The sequence below is a fragment of the Dipodomys merriami genome, unplaced genomic scaffold, assembly GCF_024711535.1.
Source record: "Dipodomys merriami isolate MVZ:Mamm:240054 unplaced genomic scaffold, mDipMer1.0.p SCAF_92, whole genome shotgun sequence".
NCBI classification, from domain to species: Eukaryota; Metazoa; Chordata; class Mammalia; order Rodentia; family Heteromyidae; genus Dipodomys; species Dipodomys merriami.
In genome coordinates, this window is record NW_027206535.1 from 2397388 (window position 1) to 2424721 (window position 27334).

At 40.5% G+C, this 27334-nt stretch overlaps 2 protein-coding genes across 2 annotated transcripts; both read left to right on the forward strand.

Moving 5' to 3' along the window:
* The first annotated feature begins 431 nt into the window (after positions 1-431).
* Positions 432-1175, forward strand: LOC138821551 (late cornified envelope protein 3D-like). The gene is made up of 2 exons (XM_070013905.1): positions 432-453; positions 835-1175. The coding sequence occupies exon 2, from the start codon at positions 852-854 to the stop codon at positions 1173-1175; it is 324 nt and encodes a 107-aa protein (XP_069870006.1). The 5' UTR covers positions 432-453; positions 835-851.
* Positions 1176-17182: 16007 nt separating this feature from the next.
* On the forward strand, positions 17183-17542 carry LOC138821559 (late cornified envelope protein 5A-like). Its single transcript, XM_070013923.1, has 2 exons — positions 17183-17420; positions 17493-17542. The coding sequence occupies exons 1-2, from the start codon at positions 17183-17185 to the stop codon at positions 17540-17542; spliced, it is 288 nt and encodes a 95-aa protein (XP_069870024.1).
* Positions 17543-27334: the final 9792 nt, after the last annotated feature.

A 27334-nucleotide genomic window follows, 5' to 3' on the forward strand; every position in this document is an offset into this window, starting at 1 on the left:
TGCAAGGCAAGCGCTCTACCACTGAGCCACCTTCCCAGCCCAAATATATTATTTTCTGAGTGATGGTCCATTTAAGCATCATCTTGTCTCAATGTAAGAGATATGTCATAAACATTACTATATTGGTGCTGTTGAATGAAGTGAAATGGACCGAGCTTATGAATGAGTGGACATTCATTCATGCTCATGAAAAAATTGGACAGTGTGTTTGAGGAAGACTGGAGGAAGTAATTTGACAGCCACAAGGACATCCTGGTTCCACCTATGAACCAGCAAACCACGTGCCCAAGGTAACTGGGAAGTGTTTGGCCCTGTCACCTCTCCTGGTTATGAAAGCAGTAGCATGCTCAAGTGACACATCATCAACCCTGAACAGGATAAAAAGGCTCCTGTCCTGAGCTCTGAATCCACAACCTCCTCAGAAACAGCCTTCTCCTGTCTCCTCTATATCAGGTGAGTGCTCAGCTGGAAACAGCTGAAGAGTGTGAAGAGTGTGACAATCCCAGATCTGAAATAGAACCGCAGAAAGAGGGCTATAGTGGGTACCACGGGGGAAATGATGAGGGGGGGAGAAGCCGCCTCTGCAATACAAGTCAGGGAGATGTGAACCATACAAGTCATGGGACTGCAGGATTCCTCCCATTCTTCTTTTGAGCATATTATTGGGGATGCACATTGTCCCACCTCATATCCTTGAGGATACTTTAATGTAAGTGTATGTGTTTACATTTCTGTCTTTCTTGGTGTGTGTATGTGGGGGGGAAGGGCTTGACAAACTGAGGAGAAATTGACTTGGAGCTTCTGTGTTCAAGTGTTTCTATTATTTTGTTCAAGGTCAAATTCCTGCCAAGATGTCCTGCCAACAGAACCAGCAGCAGGCCCAAGCCCCTCCCAAGTGCCCATTGCCCAAGTGCCCATCGCCCAAGTGCCCATCGCCCAAGTGCCCCCCAAAGAGCCCAGCAGGATGTCTGCCTGCAGCCTCCTCCTGCTGTGCTGCAAGCTCTGGGGGATGCAGTGGGCCCAGCTCCTCTGAGGGCGGCTGCTGCCTGGGCCACCACAGGAGGCGCAGGTCCCACCACCGCTGCAGGCGTGGAAGCTCCAGCTCGTGTGAGCGTGGCAGTGGTCAGCAGTCGGGGGGCTCTGGCTGTGGCCAGGGCTCTGGAGGCTGCTGCTGATGCAGAGACAAGCAGTTTCAGAGGAAAGAAGAATGCCAGGAGCCGAGGAAAAGCCACATCTTGATCCATCCTTCCTCAAACATCTTAATTTGTCTTTCTTAGACTGAGTTGCTGAAGTATTCCTAAGGAAGAGCTATGTTCTCAGAAGGAGGCTCTGCTCATGTGCTTTCTAGAAGCCTAATGGCAACTTCTCCTCCTGACAATGTCACCTGTGTCTGACTATGGAGAGAAATAAAACTTGTTCTTAACACTACCTGAATCATTCTCTTCCCTTGACTCAGTGGGTAGCTCCTCTCTCAGCAATAAAAGGCCAAGTATGGGGCTGGGAAAGTGGCTCAGTGGTAGAGTGCTTGCCTCAAGCATATATGAGGCCCTGAGTTTGATTCTTCAGCACCACATAAACAGAAAAAGCCAGAAGTGGCGCTGTGGCTCTAGTGGTAGAGCGCTAGCCTTAAGCTGAAGAGTTGAGGGACAGCGCCCAGGCCCAGAGTTCAGGCCCCACAACAGATGAAAAAAAAAAAAAAAAGGCCAAGTATGTCCAGCAGGAATGATCCTATCCTGGGATGGAAAATTAGTATCTCAGGTTGTCTTTCATACAGAGAGAATCACAAGACCTTTGAGAAAAGAAGAGTGGGTGGAAGAGAGAGTCTTGAGAGGTTTGTGAAAACTCTCTGAGATGAAATATGGGCATGAAGATGATCTGATATTGAAATCCATAGTTGAGCAAGAATCAGAAAGGTAGGAAAAGTGAAGTCAAAAGGGATAGAGAATGGGAAGATAGGGTCTGAAGAGGACAGGTTGTAGCAAACTACAAGTAATGGGCTAAAGAATGAGTTGAGCTGGAAAGCTAATGAATTCTGAAAAAAAATTGGAATTGATGGTTTTTTTGTAAATGACAGCGAGAGATGATAAGTATTAAGAAAACTGAAAAGATAGAATGTGAGAAAAATCTTGTAATGAGCTAATGATTACATACCTGTACATTTTTTTCAAGAGATCAAGAGACCAAAGGATTCTATTTGGGATTCTTTCCCCCAACTTTGGAACAGAGGGATATTTATCACTACTCTACTCCTAAGTAGTCCTTCTATCTGTGAGCCGTGAATGCCATTTCTTTAATTGCTTGAGTCTTAAGTTATGTTGCAGAAGAATGGGTCTAGTAAACTTGTGCAATATAGTAATATTTATTCTTGAAATAAGTTCAGAAGTCAAAGTGGAATTTTTGAGAGAAATTGGAATTTTAGCAAGAAAATTCTAGATTAGAGAACAAAAATCAGTGTAGCACTCTAAAAATTCAACTGAATAAAATAAAATATGTATCTTGCTATTTGATTTCTTTCACAAATGGAAAACTGGAAACCTATTTTGTCCCAGTATTTTTGGTCCATAATTTCTTCAGAGGCTGAAAGAACATATGCCAAAAGGAAGCTTGATTGAAGGTCAAAATTCAATCTGTTCTTCCAGCCAAATCACTGGTTGAGCCAGAATTTTCTGAGGAAGTGGCCACCAATCATATGATTTACCTTTAAACAGGCTTTATGACCTACACTATAGTGTAGGTTTCTTTTCATGGAACAGTTGAGATATTCTTGTAAGGGTGAGAATTAAAATATGTAACAGACAAAAGCGAAAGAGTGAGCTGGTTCCTTCTGAGAATATATAGCCTCAACTCTGGTTTAATATTCAATGCCACAAATAGTAATGAATCTGTGCTGGTTCATCTGAAACTCACAGAATCTATTAGTATACCATGGAATTAAAATATGTAACAGACAAAAGCGAAAGAGTGAGCTGGTTCCTTCTGAGAATATATAGCCTCAACTCTGGTTTAATATTCAATGCCACAAATAGTAATGAATCTGTGCTGGTTCATCTGAAACTCACAGAATCTATTAGTATACCAAAGTGGATGGAGGTCAATGTATCAGTCAGATTCTAGTTGTTCTCCAACAGCTGGGTACAAAGTAGTTTGAATTCAGACTTCTTGAGTTCAATTCCAACTCTGTTAATAGCTGAGCAGAGACCTTGCCTCTCTGTGGAGTCATCATAAGGGTTTACTTGGAAAACTAATAATTTATGCTAATACATGTAAAGAATGAAGAATACCATTTTAGTATTCACTTTTATTATTTGCCTTTTAATATTAAAAGAGAAGAGTAAAGCAAGGGACTCAGAAGCAGTCAAATTTGAGTTTCTGATTACAAAGTACCACTAGTTTTCTTGCTATTGACAAATTTAATTTGAATGAGGAAGAAAGACATAAGGTCAATGAATAAATTTCATGCCTATGACCCCAGGCTAAATCTCTAGATTGTCAAACCAGTAGTTGTATATGGCCCTGCCACTGAAAATGGTTCATAACTGATGAGACTGCTGTAGGTAGAGAAAACATTGGTTCTCTCGACATGGTGCATCAAACCAGTTTGGGAGCCATGAATTCATTTTTCAGGGATTTGATACACAAGTATATGCTGAAGAACCTTGGTAGTGGCACTGGTGAGATCATCAGGACCTAAGTCAGCTCAGACAATGGCTATCCTTTGAGCTAGAGTCACAGCAACATGATATTGAATAAAGATGGCTATTTTGAAAGGCTCCTAGGGAACTTCTTACTGGTGGAGCGTTTGTTATGTGTTTCATAGGGCCAGTGGTCTTGTTGGCAGCATACTCCAGCAAGATCAATTCAGCATTTGTTTGGGCTCATTAAATGATAAACACTTTTCTTTTTGAAATTAAATTGTGTATGTGGGTGGATGATACGTGGCGAAAGTAAACAAGTATCAGAAAGAAAAATAATCACCAAGGGTAAGTACTTTAAGAAGATTTCTTTACCAGGCTCATGTCTGTAATCCTAGCTACTTAGGAGGCTGAGATCTGAAGATCATGGTTTGAAGCCAGGCTGGGCAGGGCAGTCAATGATAATCTTATTTCCAATGAATCACCCCCCAAAAAGGCAGAAGTGCAGTTGTATCTCAAGTGGTAAAGTGCTAGCCATGAGCACAAAAACTCAGGGACAGTACCTGGATCCTGAATTCAAGCCCTGGAACCAGCACAGAAAGAGAATGAAAGAAAAAAAAGAAAGAGAGAGAGAGAAAGGAAGGAAGAAAGAAAGAAGGAAAGAGAGAGAGGAAGGAAGAAAGAAAAGAAAAAGAAGATTTCTTTCTCTTCGGACAAATACAGGCAGGTGATTTTATGTCCATGTATCATAGATGTATATGGCCTGAATCATACTCAGTTACTTGCAAAAACTCAGAGAGTTGAAGACTGAACAGTAGCTAGGTTGAGAAGTGCTTTATCCTGAGCTTAAAGGCTATTTAATTCCAGGGTTGACTCTCTGTATTCTATATCTCTTTTCCTCTTTTGTCCTTGTTCTTTGATTCTTAACTTTATTTCTAAGGTTTGTGAATCCTGAATCCTGTTACAAAGAAGTTTCCATGGCTTCCACAAGAACTCCTCCCTGTGGAGTCAAAGCTGAAGAGGGGCTTGTGATAAGCCTATGTTTTTGCTGGGCTAGCCCAGGATTGGCTGCTGAGGTGTTGTATGACTCTTGAAGGAGAAGGTGGAGGCTTCTGTGCAACAAGTAGGTGAATGGTCTTTCTGGTGTTCTATCTTTGATTATTCAGGGTGGCCCTGTGGCGAGCCCTGAGGTGGCTACTTTCTGTTGTCTATTCAGTCTATTCATAAGATGAAGCATCAAGAAGGCCACCCATTCCTTAGGCTGGTCCCACTAGGCAGCATGCAGATTCCCAAGGAACCAGTCATTGGCTTACAGGTTCTAGGACTCCATGTCTTAGAGTATCTGCCTTTTCTTAGGAAAGATCTGACTACACCCTCTCCTTAAATCTATTTGAAAGAGGACAGGAAGAAGGAAGGCCAGTTACTGGTAGTAGGGTTTAGAGAACAGAAAGAATGAAGAAAGATTTTTGTAGGATATGAATGCAAGGCTTAGTGACTCATTGTCTATGGAGAATACAGATTAGTCAAGGTGATGCTACCAATCATACAGCCTGATGACTAGGGGGTAGATTTATGAAGGAGGTCAGGAAATCAGTGAATAGTTCTTTTAAAAGATTTTTTGGGGAAAAAAAGAAAGAAACAAAGAAATAACTGCAAACAGTACACTGAAAATACCTCTTATTTTCATTTTTTGGAGTTCATTTCAGTAAGCATCATTTTCTATGGTCATATCCACATAGCTATTGAGCCATTGTGATCCTCTGCTAAGAATATTCTAGACATATTCTAGTTATTACAGGTGAGGGAAACCAAGCAGCCTGTGTGTCTTTGGGTCTTCATTACTTTGCTTAATATAATATTTTCCAAGTCTTTCCATTTCCTTATGAATTCCTTGTTGACACTGCTTTTGATTTCTGTACCCATTTTCTTGTATATAAGTTTGTCTGATTTGGGGAAGGGAAAGGGAATCACAGAAATGGTAGGACACAGTGTGAACCAATCCAACAGTGATACTCATAAACACTACGTTGGAAATGAACTTTACAACTTGGGCAAGAAGGAAGTAGTGGGAGTGGGGGTGTGGGAGAAAATGAGGGAGGAGGTAATACTGTTCAAAAAAGGAATGTACTCGGGGCTGGGAAGGTGGCTCAGTGGTAGTGCTTGGCTTGCATGCATGAGGCCCTGGGTTCGATTCCTCAGCACCACATAAGCAAAAAGAAAAAAGCTGGCAGTGGCACTGTGGCTCAAGGGGTAGAGCCGTAGCCTTGAGCTGAAAAGCTGAGGGACAGCACCCAGGCCCAGAGTTTAGACCCCATGACTGACCAAAAAAAAAAAAAAAGCAATGTACTCATTACCTTATGTGTAACTATAGCCCCTCTGTACAGCAATTGACTATGCAATTGACTATGGTTACTCTACTTCAAAGGCCTCTCCCAGGAGCCCTTGAGGTACAGGGGGATTTCACCAGCCACAGCCTCTACAGGTGGAACTCTGAGGAGTTGACTTGTCCTCTGGGAAGCTTTGAGTTGGAACCACAAGCTGTTTAATTATTATTATTTATTTATTGTTATTGTTATTTATTTCACTCTGCTTGCTTCCCAACCTCCAGGTTTTTCTTCAGTTCTGCTTGTAGTACTATATTCAAGTTGGCACTGAATTTTGAAGGAAGAATTCATAGGAATTTTGAATTGGAAAGAATCTTTTCCAGTCCAGACAGGTCTTTCCTGGGACCCAATCTTCCTTTTTGTGCTCCTCTGTCAGATATCCCCCTGCCCCACACTGTGCAGCTGTGATTTCCTTTAATGGTAAAAAGAGTGATAGCAGTAGTTATTAAGTCAACACCTGACATTTCAGCTCAGTGAGAGAGAGGAAGGCTGTGGAGCTCAGATATGAACTGCTCTGTACCTGTTGTCAGGAAACCAGGCATGAATTCTAGTTCTAGTGTATTACCATCAAAACATTGCTCAAAGCATCACTATTCTTTTTAAAGTTGTGATTCTATTCATCTAATCTTTGTGTAACATCTAAAGATGGGCACTGATGGTTCTAGATCTCAAGGGGCTCATTCTTATTCTGTACTATGAACCTTTAGAGGTTTGCTGTGCTGAGGGCTCCTGAAATGAGTTCTCAGAAATTGTAGGGGTGGGGGGAAGACAGGGTGTGGTGTCAACAACATGATTGAGTTTGGTTTGGCATTGAGTATTCAGGGAAATTTTTAAATTAGATATGTTAATTTATTAATTTATTGAGAGTACACAGTAAGCCACTCATTGCACTAGGAACAGGGACAAAGCAGTGACAAAAATAGAGATGACTTCTCCCTCACCAATTGTCCCATAGAAGGAGGAGAGGAATGATCTCTGTCACTCTAAGCCCCAAGTTGCTCACTCTCAACTTATTATCTATTTGTAGTCACAGTCCCTATATTTCAGGAACTTCCAGTCAAGACTAAAGTGAATCAACACATGACCCAGTATTGCAGGAAGCAGGAAAGGGAGAGGTTGGAGGACAGGAAGAAGTATGACATATGAAGAAGAAATACTGGAGAGATGTAACAGGTTGAATTAGTTGCAGATTTTCGTTGTAGGGATCTAATGCTCTGCATGGAAATCAATGTTAACACTGTGTTATGTAGTTGAACTTTGCTAAGAATATAATCTTAAGAGTCTTTTTCTCTCTTTCTGTCTCTGTCTCTCTCTTTCTACACACACACACACACACACACACACACACACACACACACACACACACACACACACACACACACACAGATCCAATACAGATAACCAAGTAAAGAGATGGAGATGTTAATTAGTTATAGAAATTAGCTTACTGGATATATGTATCTAAACATCTATCTATATAAAATTAAATATACACACTTTCAAGTAAAACTTTTAAAAAGGATGATATACATTAGCGTATGAAACCCAGAACCTTTACAAAGAAACTCAGCAGCTACCTTGTACCTAGCTAGATAAGTCATATACATTTCCCAATTTTTTCAGTGTCTGTTGTTTTGCATATTGACTGAGTCAAGACAAATTGATAATGTAGGTAAATTCTATTGGGAGACTGGGCCTTTGGGTTTTCCCCCCATAATTATATACCTAGGTCCCATATAACTTGGAGAAAGCAGATAGACCATACCCTTCATCTACCCCTTCTTGATTTCCTATGCACACATGCTAGGGCTTAAATATGTAGAGCTGAACATCAAGACAGTGTATATGCCAAAGAATAGAGAAAATTGAGGGAAGGGGTGGGTTGAAGGGGTGTGAAGATGTTGGAGGGATCACATAGATCAAGTTGCATTGTACACATAAATTGCTTTGTTAAATGGCAAAAAATTAAACATATGGGTGAAAATCTAGGGAAGTGAGGGAAGGGTTGGGGGAATATTTAAGGAGGAAGCCATCATAATCATCATCCCAAAACCAGGCAGGGACTCATCAAAGAAAGAGAAGTATAGACCCATTTCTTTGATGAACATCAATGCAAAAATTCTCAACAGAATTTTGACCAATCCACTCCAACAATTCATCCAAAAAATCAGACATCACAATCAAACAGGATGCATTTCAGGGATGCAAAGCTGGTTCAATATACATGAATCAATTAATATAATTCATCACATCAACAAGAGCAAGGATAAGAACCACATGGTTAACCCCAAGACAAGTATTTTTTTTCCTTTCATGCAATTGTTTCTAACAAATTTATAAGATGATTTCTATGTTGCTTTGTATGTCTCTTCCCCACAGTATAACCCATGCTTTCACTGTATTTGATGTTGGTATAATTTGTGGAGGGGAAGGGAAAAAACAAATCGTTTAACTAAGGATACAATGGACCCATTGCAACAATGAGATGTACAAATCGTTATGTAGAAAAACAAACTTTACAACTTTGGTGGGGGGTGGGGGGAAGAGCGGGTGGGGGGAGGGGGGGAGTCTGGAAAGGGATGGGAAGGGGAAACAAAGAGGAAGCAACAATGCTTGATAAGAAATGTACAGTATGTTCACAAATAAAATAAAATAAAATAAAATAAAAAGAAATGTACTCGTTATCTTGCCCATGTAATTGTAACTCCTCTGTAAAAAAAAAAAAAATCACATGGGTATCTCAATAGATGCAGAAAAAGCATTTGACAAGATCTAACACCCCTTTATGATGAAGGCTCTGGAAAAACTAGGAATCCATGGAGCATTTCTCAATACAATAAAGGCTGTATATGACAAACCTACAGCTAGCATTATACTTAATGGTGAAAAACTAAAGCCATTTCCTCTAAATTCAAGAACGAGACAAGGATGCCCACTCTCTCCACTTCTCTTCAATTTAGTATTAGAATGCCTAGCTACAGGGACTGGGAAGGAGGCTCAGTGTTAGAGCGCTTGCCTTGCATGCATGAGGCCCTGGGTTCGATTCTCAGCACCACATAAGCAAAAAGCCGGAAGTGGCGCTGTGGCTCAAGTGGTAGAGCGCTAGCCTTGAGCTGAAGAGCTGAGGGACAGCGCCCAGGCCCAGAATCCAAGCCCCAAGACCGGACGCCAAAAAAAAAAAAAAAAAAAAAAAGAATGCCTAGCTACAGCAAAAAGACAAGAGGCACACATAAAGGGGATGCAAATAGGGAAAGCTGAAGTAAAACTCTCCCTTTTTGCAGATGACATGATCTTGTATGTAAATTACTGGAGCTGATTCAAAACTTTGGCAAAGTAGCAAGGTATAAAATTAACCCTCAAAAACCAATGGTTTAAAAAAAGTAATGGTTTTTCTGTATGCCAACAATGAGAAGAACATGGCTGAAACCAGCAAAGTAATTCCTTTTGTAACAGCCCACAAAAAATAAAATACCGAGGAATTAACTAAAGAAGTGAAGGACTTCTATGATGAAAACTTTAAAAACCTGAAAAAGGAAATCAAAGTAGATCAGCATCGCAAAAATAGCAATACTTCCCAAGGCTATCTGCAAATTCAATGCGATACTTATCAATATTTCAACCTCATTCTTGAATGAAATAGAAGAAGAAATCCAAACAATCATATGGAACAACAAAAGACCCTGAATAGCAAAAACAACCTTTAACAGAAAGAATAGTGCTGGAAGAATATCAATTCCAAATTTCAAACACTACTACAAACCCATAGTAATCAAAACAGCTTGGTACTGGCACAAGAACAGACCGGAGGACCAATGGAATAGAATCGAAAACCCAGAAATGAATCCACAGACCGATAGCCATCTAATCTTCGATAAGGAAGCTAAAAAAATAGAATGGAAGAAAGATAGCCTCTTCAGTAAATTGGTTAATCACCTGTAGAAAACTAAAGCTAAATCTGTATGTATCACCCTGCACCAGAATCAACTCCCAATGGATCAAAGACCTCGATCTTTGAGAGTGTCAAAACAGACACCCTGAAAACATTACAGGATGGAATAGGAGAAACCCCAGGTCTCCTTGGCACAGGCCGAAATTTTAATAGAGACCCAGAAACACAACAAATCAAAGAAAGATTGGACAAATGGGATTTCATGAAGCTGCAGAGCTTCTGCATGGCAAAGGACATATCCAGCAAGATCAATAGAAAGCCCACAGATCAGGAGAAGATCTTCATTAGCCATACAATAGATAAGGGTCTCATATCTAAAATATACTTGGAATTTGAAAAATTAAATCCCCCAACAACATATCCTTAAAGAAATAACTGCCCAATAAATAAATGGGCTAAAGACTTAAAGAGAAACTTCTCTGAAGAGGAAATAAGAATGGCCAATGGACATAAGAAGAAATGTTCAACCTCTCTAGCCATAAAATAAATGCAAATCAAAACAACATTGAGATTCCACCTCACCCCAGTTAAAATGGCTATAATCAAGAACTTTAATAATAACAGATGCTGGAGGGAATGTGGCCAGAAGGGAACCCTACTGCATTGTTGGTGGGAGTGTAAACTTGTTCAACCACTTTGGAAAGCAGTATGGAGGTTCCTCAAAAGACTCCACATAGAGCTCTCCTATGACCTAGCAATCCTACTCCTGGGCATTTACCCAAATGACCACAAACAAGTCTATACAAAAGCTACCAAGACAAATATGTTTATTGCAGCATTATTTACCATAGATATGGAACCAATCCAGATGCGCCTCAGTAGATGAATGGATCAAAAAAATGTGATATATCTATGTCTATCTCTATCTCTCTCTATATGTATATATATGGCTGAATTGGATCATTTAGCTAGCACAGGCATATTATTGCCAATCATATATATATATATATATATATATATATATATATATACACATACATATGCATGCAATGGAATTCTATGCCTCCATCAGAAAGAATGACATTGCCCCATTTGTTAGGAAATGAAAAGACTTGGAAAAAAGTCTGTTAAGTGAAGTAAGCCAGGCCCAAACAAACATAGGTCCCATGGTTTCCCTTATTTGCAATAACTAGTATATGTCTGGGAAAGCAGAAAAGATCAAAAGCTATGTCTATATGACCAGATAAGATGATGTTAAGTGAAATGAACCCCAAGATAGGGACACAAGTGGTTTTTTCTTTCTTGCTATTGTTTCTAGCATATTTATAAGGTACCATGTGATTTTTTTGTTTCTTTGTATGTTCCTGCCCCACAATATAATCCCTGTTTTCACTGTATTTAATGTCTTTTCTTTCCCTGTTTCTTTTTCTTTAACTCCTAGTTTCAATACTTCCTATTTGGAAATGAAGATCTGATACACAATTCTCTTTTTGAGTAATAATCACACATAATAATCCCAAATAATCTTTATTTGCTATATGGCTGAATGCACAGAATCCTCATCCAGAATCTCCATCCATCTCTGGTGTGGTGTAGAGCAACTGTAAAGGATCTTCAGGGCTGGGAATGTGGCTCAGTGGTAGAGCGCTTGCCTTGCATGCATGAGGCTCTGGGTTCAATTCCTCAGTACCACATAAGCAGGAAAAAAAAGCCGGAAGTGGCGCTGTGGCTCAAGTGGTAGAGCACTAGCCTTGAGGTGAAGAGCTGAGGGACAGTGCCCAGGTCCAGAGTTCAGGCCCAGGACGGGACCAAAAAAAAAAAAAAAAAAAAAAGATCTTCTATATCAACTCAGAAAAAGATAGAGAGCAGCAACACTCAGAGGATCAAGCTGAGTGGCATAAGCAGAGTAGGAGAGAGAACAGAAGCCAAAGAGGAAGTAGATCCGTCTACACAGGAAACATCCCTGAAAGCCTAAATTCAACTGTTATTCATCTTTACTGTAGTATTTTCATGAGTGATGACTGCTCATCTCCATGGCCAAATTGGATCATTTAGCTAGCACAGGCATATTATCGCCAATCATTTTAAGATAGGTATAATCTGTAATCTAACAACAACTCATTCAGAACAATAATTGTGTGTACTCATCCATTTTTTAAATGTCTTTACATGATCCATGAAAACCTGTAGCTGAGTTACATGATACTTGTGACAAGATCATGGGGTTCAGGACAAGCAGGTCCCAGCAGGGCTTAGTGCCTGGGAATCTACCATAAGAACTTCCCAGTCCAGATCACTGATTTCAGCAGAGGGTAGATGGAAGATCTCATGGCCCCTCGAGCAGATGGATGAGGGACCATCTGAATCTCATGGAAACAAATAAGGAGCAAGGCAAATATCAGGAATGACTCTGCACCTATTCTGGTTGTGCAATGCTGCCACCTGCTGCTTGTGGGATTCTGCTCCCCTGAGGCCAAGGATCTCCTACATCTACTCTGGCCACTTGTCCACTTGTCCATGTTTGGTTCTATAGCCAGGGTGAGGATTGGGAGGGCCTGAGTAGATGGTGAACAGAGTGGAGGTAGAGCAGGTGTGTTGTCAGAGGAAGAATGGGTGAGAAAAAAGTGTTCTCTGAAGTGAAAAGTGGGTTTGGTCTGCTTGGAGAAAAAGCAAACATAACTTTCTGCCATGAAAATAAAGGAATACAGGTTTCTAGAGGACATTTATCCAGATCCTGATCTAGAAGAAGCACTTTTACCAGATAGATAGGAAGATCTGTAATCAAGTCTGTGCCAGCTTTGCCATAGACCTGGCTCCTGAAGCTTCCCAATCACTGAAAAGTATCCTGAGACCTCAGGGTATCCCACAGGAATCGGGAAAGGCTGGACTCAGTTCCACTTCTGAATTCCTTGCAGATGTAGAAATTACCAGGGAAGAAAATGAAGAAACATTTTCTGTGTATATATTAATAAATCACAAGATTATTGAAACTGCAGAATAACTTCTTAAATATTTTCAAAGCTCAATTAATCATTTCCATGTGGAGATGCAAAAGTGGCGTGCTATGAATGATAGGAAAATACATAGTGTTCTTTTAGCTCTGTTAAATTTCTACTGAGATGTTTCACCAGATGTGTCAAACCTTTACCACAGAACATCTAAAACAGTCCCCCAAATACACCTTAAATTGCTAAGAGCCACTCCAGTCCCTTTTAGCTATGGACTTAGATCTGAGACTATTATAGTTCTGGGGGCTTCTGGAGGCTGCTCTTTGGATCACTACAGGTCTTCATGTTTTTCCTCTGCACGGGCACCAGAGCTTCAACTCTTGTGAGTATGGGGAGCCTGGGATCTCCAGGTGCTGCTATAGTTCTAGGGATACTGTTGACCTGGTTTTGAGAAGCATACAGAAAAATAAATGCCAAGTATTATCCCAGAAGCTGCCATTTCTCTTCCTGACTCTGTCCCTACTTTCTGGATCTCTATGCTTTCTGAATGTTCATGAGGTTTCCTAGCTAAAATTCTCAGTTGATTTCTAAGCACAAGGATTTATCATGGAACCAGCCTTGCTCTTTTAACTGTGTGCCGCAATAAAATTTAAGTTTTGAGATCAGAAGTTGTATTTCATTCTGTTTTATTTCAGTGTCCATTTCAGACATGTAGTCCTTGTAGTCTACTTATAATGAGATCTTTAATCAGTGGCACTCAGTTGAAGAACGAAGTAAACGTGATATCAGTGGCATCTTCAAACCAGAGCTGCTTCTGAGGGTGTTGGTAAAAGTATGGTAAGGATTCATTTGCCAGGAGAGAAGGTGAGTGTGGGTGAAGTGAGGATAATAACATATAGAAAAACCTCAAGAGAAGGTACATTAGAGATCCTGTTGCTGTTGCCTATGCTTGAAACCCCTGCTTTTTGATCCTACATCTATCACACAAACAGTTCTCTAATTTGTTCATAAATGCACTAACAAGAATAGTACTGTGTATACATTATCATATTACTGACTTTCTCTATTACATTTCCTTTTTACTTGTTATTATGTTTTCAATGGTGAAGGGTAGAGGCATTAGTGAATATATATATATATATATTTTTTTTTTTTTGGTTGGTTCTGGGGCTTGAACTCTGGACTTGGGTGCTGTCCCTGTGCTCTTCAGCTCAAGGGGAGCACTCTACCACTTAAGCCACAGCACCACTTCTGGTTTTCTAGTGGTTTATTGGAGATAAGAGTCTCTCGGACTTTCCTACCCGGGCTGGCTTTGAACTGCGATCCTCAGATCTCAGCCTCCTGAGTAGCTAGGATTATAGGCATGAGCCACTGGCGCTCGGCCACATCAGTGAATATTAAAGGCTTAAACTAAACTGCACATAACCCATTGTTGAAAGCAAGTTGGCCATTAGGTACATTGAAAAAAAGAACATCTCTGAAGAATGCTTCTTTGTACATCTCTGATGCTAGTTTACTACAGGAACACAATGTAACAACTATTGCTCTTCTTCTCTTACATGCCTTGATATCCAGTGGTTGCCTTGTTTCATTTGTAAAGCCCTCACAGACTTCTTTAACTTGTGTGTTCCTCTTCCTCTGTGTCTAGAATGTTCAAAGGCTTTTGATATCAAGCTGTACATGATCATAAACTACTTATCTTGTACAAGAAAATTCCTGACATTGGACCCTGTTTCCAGAAAGTCTAAGTCAATTGCTCTAATTGGTTAATAATTGGTCCAATTGTTCATTGCTTTAAAAGATTCCCTATTGAGAATCACTGATATGGAAACTTGAGTTTGTCTTCAGTCTATCTATTGACATCTCTTATACTGAGGTTTGGCATGGCTATATAACTTCTTAGGTGTCTCTGTTTCATTCATAGATTTGATTGTGAGTTTCTGGAAGGCAGGAGGTAAGAGTTATATGTCTGTATAATTTATAGGATTGAGGCAGCACTGGTCAAGGGTTAAGGACTAATATGTGATTGAGGTTGTCTATTATGATAAATCTTCCCTGAAGTCCATGATTTAATCACTATCTCTATGATAGTCTCTTACCTGAGTGTCAGGTGTCATTGGGATATTGTACTAGGAGACAGAAGTGGAACAGTGGATAGTCGTAGAGAAGTTTTTGCCAGTAGACTCTCTTCTAATGCCAGGCACATCCTTTCTGAACTGATAGCAGAAAAAGCTAGCTCTAGGGCAGTCAGTCCCTGATTCATAAGGAGAATTTACTCATCCTTCTTATCATAGTTATCAAATTCATCACCACCAACATCATCAATCTTTTTATTAGACATGTGTTTTCCATGACAAATGTTCTACAAGTGTTTTGTAAGAGGTAAATGAAGAAATATACCCTATGAAAATGAACAGATTTGACTACTGAAGTTAGAACATCAAACACTAAAACATTTTCTCATTTTAGATGCCTGTGGTCTGGAGTAAAAGAAACATTTTGTTTGTTTTGTTTAAATTGTTGGGATGGCTTTCTTGTACGTTAAAGAAATGTGCGTGTCTGTGTTCGTGTGTCCGTGTGTGTGTGTGTGTGTGTGTGTGTGTGTGTGTGTGTGTGTGTGTGTGTGTAAGAGAAGAGGGAAAACAGGAAGTATAGGATGGAGGGACAAAGACAGAGATTATGTGAGGAAAAGTGTAGAAGGACGATTTTTCTAAGAAAGATCAGAGCCAGGTATGGTGCTCAAGCCTGTCATCTGAGCCACTCAAGAGTCTGAGATCATGAAGATTGTGGTTCTAGGCTAGCCACAGCAAAATGTTTGTGAGACTATTCAAAATAATGGTTGGATATTGTGGCATGTGTCTGTCACCTCAGCTAAATGAGAAGAAAACATAGGATGATTGTAGCCCAGGCTGGCCCAGACATAATGCAAGATCCTATCTCAAAAAGTGACTGATTGAGAAAGATCTAGGGGCAAGGTAGAGTAAAGCCTAGCAAGAACAAGGCCCTGAGATCAAACTCTAATACTGCTACAAAGAACAGAAAGAAAGAGAAAGGTTATGAGATCGTTAAATTATAGATGTGACTATTTAATTTCCCACTTTGGACTCTGAGAAAGTGAAGAGCCATAACACAACTCTGGACAAAATTCAGCATACATACAGAAGACCACATTTCATATCCTCACTATTACAGGACAATTCAGCTCCTATTTGTTAGCCTTTACGATCCAATCTAAGGGATTCTTAGAGTGACAACCACAGAAAGACTTTGATGCACTGACTAAAGGGATTGAATCCCATAGACAGACACATAAATTTTACCTAATTAAAACAAGGACATCTGGAGAAAGATTACAAAGAAAGGAACCCACAACTTCCCAAGAAAACAAGTGTCAGTGACCATGGTACAACAATACTCTATATGGAAGCCATGAGTTTTTAATTCAGTCCATTGCTGGGGCAAAAATAAAATAGGATCTACAGAAAGTCTGATAGAGTAAAGGTTTGGCTCCCTATCAAGTCTTGACTCCAAGATGGCAGCTGGACATTCCCACAGCCAGCTCAGTGGGAAGACTGACCAGCAAGGGAATGTAAGGAGTAACCTTGCATGTGTTCCACTTGAGCAACAGCCACACCCTGCTGCTTCCAGACTCATGGCTCATCTAAAGCCTAGACCTGGGACCCAATATAAGATGTGTTCCTGCTGCTGGCTTCTTATCTGCTCTACCTCTCCAGAGACACATCTGTGGCTGTATCTGAGACCAGGGTAAGTGTTACTATGAGATTCCAGAGGGGGCTGTTGAGCAGGATAGAAGTAGGATGGATGGGGGACCGGGTTGAGGTAGATGCAGTTAAGGGAAGAGTAGGGAGGGACAGGTCAAGGGTAATGGAAAGTGCTTATTGTTGTGGTCTGAGTGATAAGGAGCAGGTTGTCTGCAGACCTCAAGTCACTGGGCTTGGCAGTGGGGAGGAGGTGTTACAGAGACCCAAATTTATGTTTGATGGACCTGTGGATTCTTGAATCCATGCTTAGTGCTATGTACAGGACAGTGATGGAATTAAATTATCTTTTTGAATATTAGGAGATTTATCAACGTGTCTTCTCATAGGATATTTCAGAAATATAAAAGTGAGGAAGAAATACTCTTTGTGTGAATTAGGTCTTTGTAGGTAGATACATATGTTATTGTTTTAAAGTATTTTTTATATCCTTTATATCTTTCCCCTCATCTGAGGGCAGGGTTTCAACATAGGAATATTTTAATGCCTGTGGATATTGGATCTCTGATGTCTCTCTTTTGGTATTCAGGTTGGCTCAATTCTCACCAAAATGTCTTGCCAGCAGAGCCAGCAACAATGCCAGCCTCCTCCCAAGTGTCCCCCTAAGTGTCCCCCTAAGTGTCCTCCCAAGTGCCCAGCCCCTTGCCCACCTCCAGTCACCTCCTGCTGCAGTTCCGGCTCTGGGGGCTGCTGTGGCTCCAGCTCTGGGGGTGGTGGCTGCTGCCTGAGCCACCACAGGCCCCGCAGATCTCAACGAAGACACCAGAGCTCTGGCTGCTGTGGCAGTGGTGGCAGCGGCAGCTGTTGCTGTTGCTGTGACAGTAGTTGCAACTGTAGCAGTGACTGTAGCTGTCGCAGAGGTAGTGGCCAGCAGTCGGGGGGGTCTGGATGCTGTTCTGGAGGCTGCTGATGAGAAGCCCGGAGGAGCTGCATTGAGGATTTTGAGGGCAAAGACAACTGTGGCCTGGTGTTCAACACCTCTTCTCTCTTCACTCCCATTTCCAGTCCAATTTCCAATCAATTGACAAATGAGGCAAGACTTGTGTCCCTGAAGCTACGAGTTGGATTTGATTTCTTGAACTGTTGATAAATAATCACAGCAATAAATTTATTTTCAAGTGACCAGTTGACTTTTTTTCCTCCTTCCTCTTCTCTTCTGACTAAATCCTAACCTTCTTCCTGGACAGTTTTCAGCTACTGCATTTGGGGAAAAAATCAATCCATTGAATATTAGTGAGTTAAAGGGAAATACATATCAGGACATTTATGAAGCCAGTACATAAGAATTAGAATTCCAAGATGACTTCTAACATTTAGTAAATACTATCAGATAGAACTTTGAAGGACTTGAACATGTATGGACAGTTCAAAGCTTTTTTCCCTTTGCATCTGGATGGGTTTTATGGCTGTGTTCTTAACAGCAGCATTCATGAAATGATTGCCTTTGCTTTTATGGGTAGCTAGTTTTGAATATCCAGGACTTAAAAAAATAATCAACTATGATTTGAGTTAAAATTGCTTTTAAAAAGCTTAAAAGTTAGTGGTTATTTTTAATGAGTTGTCCTGAGCAGGCCAGAAAATTATGTTCCTTGCGGGGCATGCTCAAATTGTTTGCTATTCCAACACATCTATGATGTGTATGAGCATCAGCTACCCCACCTTCTGACAATGGGCAGGCCCCAGCCACGGCAGCCAGTTCACTGTGCTAGGAAGATTCTTTATTCTTTCAGGAGGTTATTATTTATTATTTCTGCTTAAAGAGATGACTGTAGTTCCTAGTTCCTTTACTGTATTTTCCAAAATCATTTCTTAAACAAGATTCACTCATGAATGAAATAATATCTTCATTATCCATTGGCACTTCAAGTAAAGTAACCCAGACACGGGTATTGTGTTAGAAGGTAGTGGCATGAGAGTAAGATGATTACATTGGTAAATAATGACATTAAGTGAAAATGAGAAGAATATTCATGGGAGGCAAATTTGCTAACAGAGCAGTGTTGAAGATTATGAGAATTCAATTTTTTTTTTTGCACAGAATAAGGAATGTAAATAGTTAGAGGAGAGCCCAGGATTGACATTTGAACTGTCTTTAAAAGCTGAGCTGTGGCAGATACAGCTTTCATGAAGGGGGTGGGGGGTGCTTAGGTACTGTATCTAAACCCTGAATGTATGTACAAATATATATATATATATATATATATATATATATATATATATATATATCTCAATGTGTCCTATATGCATATGCTATATACTGTGCTTTTGAGTAAAATCTCCCCAAAGCATTTTCTTTATTTTTATGCACAGGGAAAAAGCTAAGTTATAGTTGAGATTACCCTAGTGCTGGGGCATTGCCAAGATATTCCTGTATGGTTATGAGTCTGAATGGTCCTTTTTTAGAAAAGAAAGTATAAGAAAGATGAGCCATTAGAGGAGTATTTGGTGTCCAGTTATGATCATATCTAGATAATACTAGGATTCTATGAAGTTGACTTTTCATAGAGGGCTTGGGGAAAGTCAATATTCCTTTGATTTAGTCTAGGTTTATTAGTAATCTTCCTTTGAAAATTAAGTATCCTAAGTATCACTTGAGTTTGGCAAAATCAGTTTATCTTTGGTGAACAGGGATCACCTTGACTTAAAAGATGTCAACTAGCATTTCAGAAGGGATGCAAGTTTGATCAACATAAAAAGTTATGCATATTGGGCTGGGAAGATGGCTCAGTGGTAGAACGCTCACCTTGCATGCCTGAGGCCCTGGGTTCCATTCCTCAGCACCACATAAGCAAAAAGAAAAAAGCTGGAAGTGGCGCTGTGGCTCAAGTGGTAGAGTGCTAGCCTTGAGCTGAAGAGCTGAGGGACAGCGCTCAGGCCCAGAGTTCAGGCCCCATGACTGGACCCCCCCCCCAAAAAAAGGTTATGCATATTGACTGCATATTGACTGAGCCTGGATCCCTTTTGAGTTTAGGTGTGCTAAATTGTATTTCAATATTTTAGAAGAAGAAGTGAGACTTTTAGTCCAGTCTTGGGATGTTCCATTCAAGGTATGCCAATGGCCATTTTATATAAAGTCAGACAAATATTGGGCCCCTCTCTCTATAAAATATTTTTTTTTTGGTCCAGTCGTGGGGCCTGAACACTGGGCCTGGGTGCTGTCCCTCAGCTCTTCAGCTCAAGGCTAGCACTCTACCACTTGAGCCACAGCACCACTTCCGGCTTTTTTCTTTTTGCTTATGTGGTGCTGAGGAATCGAACCCAGGGCCTCATGCATGCAAGGCAAGCGCTCTACCACTGATCCACCTTTCCAGCCCTCTCTATAAAATATTAAAGCACTACCCAGATCAACAACTGAGAAGGCTTTGATTCCATAGAGATGGGAGATAAAGCAGTGTGGGGGCTGGGCATGACTGGATGACTAGAAATTATAATTATGTTGATCATTCTCAGATATTGCTCACAGTGCCAGTCCTTCCCATTTTGTTTTCTAACTGAAGAATTAAACTGTTACAGGGGTCAGTGTGAAGGAAAAGTTGGACAATTAGTATTGTAGGTACAGATATCTAGATCAAATTTATTAGCCAATTGGATAGGATCTTGGTGCAAATCAGGGTAGTCATTGGTAATACTTTTGAGCCTGATGTGGGTTCAGGGTTAATAGACTATGACTGGCTTCCCTTCTCCCAGTAACAGGCTCCTTTTAAGGAAGAACTGTCACTGTAGTAATGGGTACTAACTTAGTGGTCCCAGAAAGAATGAACCAAAGAAAAGGATGGGCAGAAGAGAATATACAGATGAAGGAGCACAGGGATAAGAAGGAAGCTGAGATTTCTGGAGAGAAACATCATTCTTTTAGTTAAGGAGCATCTCTGACAACTTTTAGCTTCTTGAAGGCATGGTTAGTCTATCAATACTTCTTTGTGTGGCTTCCAGATTTCATTCAAAGTAGCTTTCTAATTACAGTTGACCCCTCCCTGTAAGAAAAAAAGAATTAAGAGTGCAAACACACTAACTGTGAAATTTTAGAAGATCCCCTATTTTAGTCATTGGTGTTTAGGATCATCCATAGTTTAGATTATATCATTTTTCTAGGTAAGATTGGCAAGATGAGACACTGCAAGTGTTTGACATAAATCCAATTGGAGTAGAAGGTAGAGGATCTCCATTAGAAGGGAAACTAAGTTTAGAAAGCTGTTTTCCCATAATTTAGATTCCTTGGAAAGTAACCAACTTGTGCCAGATCAAGGATGTTGCTTATAAGAATAACACCTCAAGGTGTCACCCTTGAGTAAGCAACACCCTTTAGTAAAATTTATCTCAGAAACCCAATCATATTATAGTAAGTGGGTGTTGGAGGTGCCAGGAAACCAGTCTTTAAGCAATACCTGGTGGATGAGCTGAAAGTTGCTTATCACGTGGAGCCTTCTGTATGTTACAAACCAATGTCTGACAGTTTCACAAAGACTCCAGCTATCTAGAGCACCTGTTGTATTCTTGCTGGAAGAAGCAGCATCTCCTTTTTTTTTTTTTTTCAGCAGAGTTTTCATGTGTCCTGAAGACTTGGTCTCTGTCCAGGGAGATATCTAATGAAACAACTTAACTACCTCAATTATGCACCCAATAATTTGCCTCAATAATTTAAATGACTCATTCTGTGGAAACAAAAGGGAGGCCATTTCCAGCCTCCGACTGAAGATAGAGACCGAACTCAGTTCCTTTGCCATCATGAGGGGAGAATATGATGGCAACTTAAATAAAGATCGACTTCAACTGAAAGTTTCTGAGAAGTCTGAACCTAAAGAAGAACTCACTCTAAATGTCAGCTTCTTCCCTGGATTCAAAGAATGTGAAGAGTTCAAGGCTGATACAAACCCTAAGTCCAGACTGGACTACCAAAGTCAAGGGGAAGATGGCTGGAAGGTTTCTTCATGGTTGCCAGAAAATGTCAACCTTAAATGTAGAGTCTCATATTAGTGTGTAAGAAAAAGGTTTTCAGAGCCAAAAGGGAGTTGGCATCCTGGGAAATATGGCTTTTAGTTGTTCAAAAAGGTGTGTGGCACCTTGGTTTTGTAGATTAAAGAAAAGCAAAAAAGGGGGGTGGTGGGCAACTGGTATTACAAATGTAATTAATAAGATTAATAAGAACAGAATGAGTCGCTGATTATTCATGGCTCACCCATGCTATGTATTCAGCAAAGATACACACATAACTAGGAGCAAGACATTTCCAAGTGGGTTATGACTCTAGTGGCTTAAGCATGTCTATCAGGAACCAAGGTTGTTGAATGGTTAATGGTTAAAATTAACTAGATTGTAAGGCTTTGGAATCTAGAAAAGTATGACTTCATTATCTCTACTATGTCTATAAGATCTAATTGAAGTTTGCACATCCCTTTTCTTTATTTTTATTTGTGTCTCTTTCCCTTGCCTTTCCCTTCCTTTCCCTCTCCCCGCATGCTCTCTCTCTTTCTAATTCTCTCCCCTATGTTTAAGAACATAAACAAAAAAGACATCTTTTTCTACAATGCAGAAAGGAGTTATAGAGGTCCTCTGGTCTTCACCAAGAACAAAATTGGCCTAATCCTTGACCTTATACTTCTTAAACTTTAGGAAAGTAATTTCCTGTATTGAATCTACCAAGTGTATTTTTGTTATAGCAGCTTTAGACAACTGAAATGACAATTTCTGATTTTGATAATCTTGGTTTCAAATCTATCTTGCATAGATAGACAATTGTGGGTGCATATGTATCCTCTAATAGACATATATAACAACACTCAGTCTACTCACAAGGCCTGGAAACAATGACATCCCAGCAATGGTAAGTACCGCTGGCATCCAGGTCTTAGTCTTGGTTTCTAAATATCATTCTACATTAAAAGGTCTGGGTGATCACTAGGAAAAAACAACAACAACAACAAGAAAATCTAGAACTCATCAAAGGGACATGGAAGTCCAACTGAATGAGCTTACAATGGCCAAACATGGGGGGAAAAGCCTTAGAAGCAATTGAGATATAACAGAAATACTCATGAGTTCATATTGATGTAAATGTTTGAATAAGTAAGTATACTGTGGTTGGGCTCTGAATTGTCCCCCAAAGCCTTAGTGTTAGTCTTGGTCCCAGCCTTTGCCTCATTTGGGAGGCGGTGGAACTCTCAGGAGGTGGAGCCTATAAGCATTATGCCCACCTTTGGTCCTCGGCTCCACCCAGACCTGAGCTCCTCCCAGCCATGGAGTTTGCGCCACACCGCTGGGCTCTCCCTCTCTCTGCCCAGACCTACCTGAGCTCCCATCTGCCTCACTTCCTATCCCTAGACCCTGCTGTTACCTAGATAGTGGAGGATGCCATGGGCTCCCTCTCTGGGGGAAATATAGCTCCTCTAATAAACCTTGTAATAATCTTTCTCCTGTGCCTGCCTGCCTATGTGTGGTCCCCTGGGATGGCTATGATGGATCCTTTCAGAGCTTAATAAGTGTGCCTTAAAGGGATCTTGGAATCCTGACCCTTTCTTTTCTTTTAGTAGCTTGGCCACTATGAGGTGACCAGCTTTCTCTATTCTATATGACCACTATCATAGACTATGCTACTGCAGTACTAAAGTGATAGAGCAAATGACAGTGAACTTGAACCTCGGAAGTTATGAGCCAGAATAAGCATTTCCTCCTTTATACATTTATCCCAAGTGTTTTGTAGCAGTGACAGACAGCTGTCTAACACTTGTAGGATGAAACAAATCTCTTGTTTACGGAGGCATCCCAAATAATGAGTGAATTTTTGAAGGGTATTTTTAGAATTTAGTAATTTATATCTTCATTAGAATTGAAATTTTATGAGGGGTGCATTTTTTAGGGAAATTTAGGGAGAAAGTAACTAGCTCCATTATAAGAGAATAGAAGGTACATTCACATACATTTTCTGTATGTTATTTTGCAGGTCCATTCATTTGGATCCTGGTCACTTTTTAATCAGGATGTACCTCACTTCAGGGTTTATAGCTTGCAGAAACTGTTTCTGTTTCTAATTTTAATTACACTAATAAATACATTCCATTAGGGATTTTTCTTTTTTTTTCTTTTTTAAGGATACCATATTTAAATTGGGAGAAGAAATCCAGTTTTATTATTGTAATTTGACAGGTTTCAAACACTTGCAACAGGATTATCATCACTCAGAAACCCATCTAATAAAGTTTTAGGTAACCAGTAACTTTGTCGATTAGGTCTGCTGGTCCTGTCCCAATTCCTAGGACAGTTCGAGAGTCTGGTTCAATCTGAGTATGCCCAGCATCTTGCTCTTAACTAACAGTCAGCCCCATAATATTTTTGCATGGTTCAGCAATTCAGTCAGGGTTTCTTCATCAAGGGCCTTGACCATTACTTTGGACACAGTATTCCCACTGTTTGAGCACTTGAGGGTTTCTGCCTTCGGATTTGCTTGTAGGCAGAAACAGCAGCAAGAGAGCACTGGGAAGCAATTTTTCCTTTCCCATCTTTAAGTCGTTTCAAACCACAAGAATCATTTTGCACTCCCTCCTCTCTCCCAAGATGCTTGCTTCAGTTCTGGTCTCTGCATTTGGCTGACTTGTTGAGCTGTGGGGGACATCCCAAAATGCACCCTGAGGCCCCAGCCCAGACATGTGCTTCTCTTCTTGTACCCTGTGATCCTTCACTTTTGGGGAGTGAACCAATTTTTCTTATTAATGAACAATTTCTGCATTTTAAAATTCTGTTTACTATTCTCTAAGTTTCCAAACACATTATTTCAAAGAATAGTATTTTTGTGTCTTATTGTACTAGAGTTTTCATTGCGGTAGCGAATACCAAATAAACAATTTAAAAGGAAGAAAGGTTTATTTTGGTTCATAGTTGCAGACTGTAGGTCATGGTCATCTGGGTCCTTTTGCCTAGGTCTGAGATGAGGCAGAGCATCGTAGTGGAGAAGGCATGATGGAGCAGCTGATTGTGTCCTGGCCGCTGGGGTTGGAGAGGGTCTGGAAGGAGGGAGTAATAGAGTGTGGCGGCAGAAGACAACTTAGTGAAGGTAGACAGGTCAAGGGTCATGGTATGCTTGGGACAAAGCAGGGACCATGTGGGAAGGTGTTAGGGGATGTGAAATTGCTGCTGCCCTGCCAGTGAAGGGTCTGTTAGTGCCCCACCCATTTCTCTGAAGAAAGCTTTTCTCTGGCTCTGCAGATCCCGAACTTATTTTATATGTATGATTTCTGTACCCATTTCCAAACGTATTTCCAACTAGATTTTCATAGGTAGAATGTCAATGTACCTGGTATTTCCTATGAAATGGCATATGCTATCCATTCCTGTATTTCAAATGTTTCCGGATTCATTAGTTTTGGAATCAGTTATTTACCATCTAACAAATACAAAGAAACATGGAATACTAGACACACAAAAGTAGAGAAGACAAACTCCTGTCTGTGAGGTTTCGGTAGATGCACAGATTTGGGATGACTTTCCTAATAGCCCAGGGAAGATGCTTAAAGGAGGCGGGGGGGGGGGGGCGGGGAGAATAGTTAAGGTATTGAGTTTCTTTAAACATTTCTATTTTTGTCATTCAGATCTACCACCAAGATGTCCTGTCAGCAGATCCAGCAGCAGTGCCACCCTCCTCAAAGACACCTAACTGTCCTCCCAAGTGTCTCCCTGACCCCTACCAATCTGTTTCTGATGCAGCTCCAGCTCTGGAGGTAGCATCCGCTGCCTGAGCCACCACAGGCCTGCAGAATCTCGTCCACACAGACACTAGAGCTCGGGCTCCTGGGACAGCAGCTGTTGCAGTAATGGAGGTAGCAGTTGGTGTGGCAGTGGTGGTGGCAGCAGCTGCTGTGGCAGTAGCAGTAGTGGTGGCAGTAGCTCCTGCTCTGGGGACTGCTACTAAGCTATGTCATGAGAAGCACTAGAAGGACAATTGTGGTAGGCCTCTGGCCTACTCCTCTAGATCCCCATCCATTGATAAAAACAACAAAAATAAATTTCCTTCTGAGAAGCCACTACCAACTCTATGCCTTGGCTTTGTCTGTTTTACTGATGGTTCATTTCACTTTTCTTCTTTTTTCTAAATCCAATTTTTCTTCTTGATAAGAAGATTGATACCAGTTTGTTTGTTTGTTTTGCTGAGTTTGAGAAAAAAATCAACCAATTAAAGTTAAGGAACACTAATTCTTTTTAAAAATTATCTTAAGTTTTTTTACAAAGAGGCTAAAATTTGTTCCACATATCCCTTTGTGAGTACAATGTGTCTTAATCAATGTCATCCCTTTCCTCATTGTCCCCATATCTCTTAACCCCACCCATTTCCTCAATTTTCATAGGCCCACTTTCTCTTATATAAATTGAATATTATAACTGCATTTTCCCACTCTGCTTCTCTTCATTCCTCTACCCATTTCCCCTAGACCCCACTCCTCATTCCACGCCCCTGCCTGACTTTCCAAGTTCTACTTTCCTGGTATTAGTTTTGTTACACTGTAAGTTAGTTGTTCAAAGGCATTATATACCATTGGAATTCTCCTCTGCTTAATGTGGCTATAAACTTAAAGAAAGTCTAAAATTCTGTAACACTTATAAACTTTCAAATATTATTGATTAAAATGCCAGGTGAATCTATGTTTTTTATAAGATAGTCATGTCACTCAAGCTGTTCTGAAAAAAATTCTATTTACTTGAATACAAACTATATATAATAGATGTGTTCATTTTAGTTCTCTCTCTCTCTCTCTCTCTCTCTCTCTCTCTCTCTCTCTCTCTCTCTCTCTCTCTCTCTCTCTCTCTCTGGATTAAGATGTAATAAAACAGTTTCATATCCTTCTGGAAACCAAGTGGGAAAACTTTCTGATCCTTGAAGCCTCTTCTCTTCTCTTATTAATTTTATATATTATACATGTGGTCTCTAGAGTTAAGATACTATTGAGATCTAGATAAATTGTTTTAAAGAAGACTGTAGTCTCCTTAATCGGGACTGGGATTCAGGAGGCACTCTTCTTCTTTCCTGGCTACAGAGCTCTACTGAGGACTTTCTAAAGGTAGAAGCATTGGGCAACACAGGCCTGCTATGCCTTGTGGCTGTTCAGGAAGCTCGAGTGAATTTACTAATAGAAAGCACAGAAGAGCTGAGGTGGGCATCCAAGTGGTCCCTAATGGTTTCCTTAGAAAGCTGATGAAATAGATCCAATTGGTTATGATGGCTCCTACTGTTCCCGTACTTGCTACCATCTGAAGTTACATCTTTATGTCTTTGCTCCTGCCAAGTGCCTTTCGCCTTCTTCCTGAGGAGGAATGGACTCTACACAGCACACTACCCATGTCATCCACGCCTTGGGATGATGTGTCCAAACGTAGAAACCAATCACTCTGGCATTTTGAAACAGAGGTCTGAGGCAGGGGATTTGTTATCAAAGTGTAGAATGGCCAAAGAAGTAAAAAGAGCACTTTTGAGTTACTCAACAACCTGGAAGCATCAAGGGCAAAACAACACTACCCAAGTTTTGTGTTCATAGTCCTAGGACTTGCCAGAGAGCCTCACTATCTCAGAATGTTGGAACATAAACAATTCTTCCTACTCCACCCTCATGGAGTAACAGCTTACGGAACAGATTCAACCCCTTCTCTCCCCCAAGTGGATCCCCACAGGAAATCTGTCTTCTACATCCATGTCTGTTTTTGTAAAATCTAGACTCCATAT

Excerpts from the sequence above, each read along its gene's own strand:
- LOC138821551 (XM_070013905.1), top strand. The coding sequence starts at position 852 with ATGTCCTGCCAACAGAACCAGCAGCAGGCCCAAGCCCCTCCCAAGTGC.
- LOC138821559 (XM_070013923.1), top strand. The coding sequence starts at position 17,183 with ATGTCTTGCCAGCAGAGCCAGCAACAATGCCAGCCTCCTCCCAAGTGT. Across the intron at positions 17,421-17,492 it reads CTCTGGCTGCTGTGGCAGTG|GTAGTGGCCAGCAGTCGGGG; the intron begins GTGGCAGCGGCA and ends GCTGTCGCAGAG.